Genomic DNA, 2,378 nt, shown 5'->3' with positions numbered 1-2,378 from the left:
TTGGCGGGTCCGGGCTGGGGATTTGAACCCGCCACCTTAGGTGTACGTGGCTGGCACCTTAGCCGGTTGAGCTATAGGCGCCGAGCCTAGATTTTTTTTTTTAAGAGTTAAGCTTATCTGTTTTGCTCCCTTTTCTTACCTCTCTGAGAATTTTAGAATTGTAGTCATGTTTTTCAAAGTAACAGAAAGATAGAAAGGTAATTGTTTTAAAATAAGGTTAGTTTGGCCTTCCTTAATTACCTTTCATCATGCCAACATTTTCTCTCACTGTTCCATACAGTGGGTAGTTAAATTGCATGCCATGATAATTTTAAATGCCAAACCATGTAGCATTTTAAGTTCTTCATCCATTTACACAGCTGGTGGAGGGCATCTAACTTGTTGGTCTGGTCTGTTGCATGCAACTGTCATCTGAGATGTTGACATACTGACTCTCACCAGTTTCATAGTCTTGTCCCCTTTTCATTACATTGGTTGATACATGAGAAATATTGTGGCAGCTCTAAAGATTTGAGTTGATTTCTGGTATGTTATCTGGTATCTTTTGATTCTTAAAATAACTACTGGCATTTTTTTAATCTAATGAGTCAACTCTGGTATGTCATGCCCAAAATCATTTCTTAGCTAAACCCAACATTTTAAGAGCCAGCCACTGGGCTGGGCTGAGCACATGTTATCCTAAACAGTAGTAGATTTATACCTTGTCCTTGTTCCCTAACACTTCTTCCCCAAGAAGTGTGATGCAGTGTTACTGTGATGCCTAATGTTCTATTATTTGTTTAGTTTCACGATAAAATTGAGCCCATGTTGGAGACTCTGGAGAATCTTTCCTCTCGCCTGTGTATGCCACCACTGATACCTGCTGAAGTAGACAAGATCAGAGAGTGCATCAGTGATAATAAGAGTGCCACCATGGAGCTAGAAAAACTGCAGCCGTCCTTTGAGGCTCTGAAGCGCCGTGGAGAAGAGCTCATTGGGCGATCTCAGGGAGCAGACAAGGATCTGGCCGCAAAAGGTAACTTGATGGGTTTAATTATTTTCAATGAAAATTGGTGGAATAAATCCTAGGCCATGATTTTTCTCCAGCATCCCCTCAGATATATTTATTTCATTGAGTATAAAGGCAGTTCCCAAGTAATGAGTATTCCAGAAAGTCACTTGGAAGTCATTTAGAATTCAGAACACATTTTCCCTTTGAAATAAGGTTACAATTGGTAGTTAGATTCCCAGGCCAGGAAACAAATGCTCCTTTAACCCCTAATGTGAGTAAACTGCAGTATCAATAGTGGGTAGAACATAACTACCTTTTGTAACACTTTCCATGGGAAACATACAAGTTCAACCCAGAAGACTACAAATGGAGTTCTCTTTGTACATTAGAGGTTCTGTGTCTTAGCAGTACCTTTATAGTAGTTTATTTTCAGATTACCTCTGTGATCCCTTTATGTTGGAGACCAACATAAGCTGAAAATGCTAAGGTAGAAACAATAAAACTAAGATAGAAAGCATCCTTCTAAATGTTTGTTTGAAAGGGTTAGAATTAGATGGAATTTCTGATGTGACTGATTTAAAGTACTTGGAAAAGTTCTATTCACTTATCTTTTTTGATCTCTTCAGAAATCCAAGATAAATTGGATCAAATGGTATTCTTCTGGGAGGACATTAAAACTAGGGCTGAAGAGCGAGAAATGAAATTCCTCGACGTCCTTGAATTAGCGGAGAAGTTCTGGTATGACATGGCAGCTCTCCTGACCACCATCAGAGACACCCAGGATATTGTCCATGACTTGGAAAGCCCAGGCATTGACCCATCCATCATCAAACAACAGGTTGAAGCTGCTGAGGTAAGAAAAAAACAAAACCTCTTCTCTGTGTGTTTTCCTAAAAAAGCACTTTATCAAAGTATGTTGTTAACTGCTTAACCAGGCTGAGTTCCTCAAAAAATTTTTTAATTTTTTTTTTTTAAGTTAGGACTTTCCACTTGAAAAAAATTGCTTATTATAGTAAATCTAAATTTCTTGAATGTTATAAAATAAACAATAGAAATTGAAAATTATAGACTTTTCATCCAGAGATAACAATTGTAACTTTGACATGATTTTTTGTAGCCTTTTTTGGAATTTTAGTGTTTACTAAGTGAATTCTCACCTCATCTCATCGTTTTAGCACAAGCCAAGCCTATCTTGATATAACCTCTATTGCTTTCTTTTATTCCAACTATTTTTCCATAGGGAAACGTTTCCCATCCGTGTCCCTGTCAATAATGCCAGTCCATGAGCAAATTTTTGAGATATGGCATGAGCTTCTTTAAGATTATATGATTAGGCTCAGCACCTGTCGTTCAAGTGGCAAAGGCACCAGCTACATACACCTAAGGT

The 2,378-nt window shown here is 38.1% G+C and overlaps 1 protein-coding gene across 7 annotated transcripts in view; it reads left to right on the top strand.

The window, feature by feature from the left end:
* LOC100961574 (microtubule-actin cross-linking factor 1) overlaps positions 1 to 2,378 on the top strand; it is a 363,479-nt gene that overhangs the window by 320,532 nt on the left and 40,569 nt on the right. For all 7 annotated transcript variants that reach the window (XM_023518666.1, XM_023518665.1, XM_023518664.1 and 4 more), the window contains 2 exons: positions 784 to 1,015; positions 1,618 to 1,844. In XM_023518666.1, coding sequence (XP_023374434.1) covers positions 784 to 1,015; positions 1,618 to 1,844 — 459 coding nt within the window. The remainder of the gene's footprint in view (positions 1 to 783; positions 1,016 to 1,617; positions 1,845 to 2,378) is intronic.

This window comes from Otolemur garnettii, unplaced genomic scaffold (assembly GCF_000181295.1).
Source record: "Otolemur garnettii isolate 467f Iridium unplaced genomic scaffold, OtoGar3 scaffold00144, whole genome shotgun sequence".
Lineage (NCBI taxonomy): Eukaryota > Metazoa > Chordata > Mammalia > Primates > Galagidae > Otolemur > Otolemur garnettii.
The sequence above is the reverse complement of the archived record's forward strand: the minus strand, read 5'-3'. Positions and strand labels throughout refer to the sequence as shown.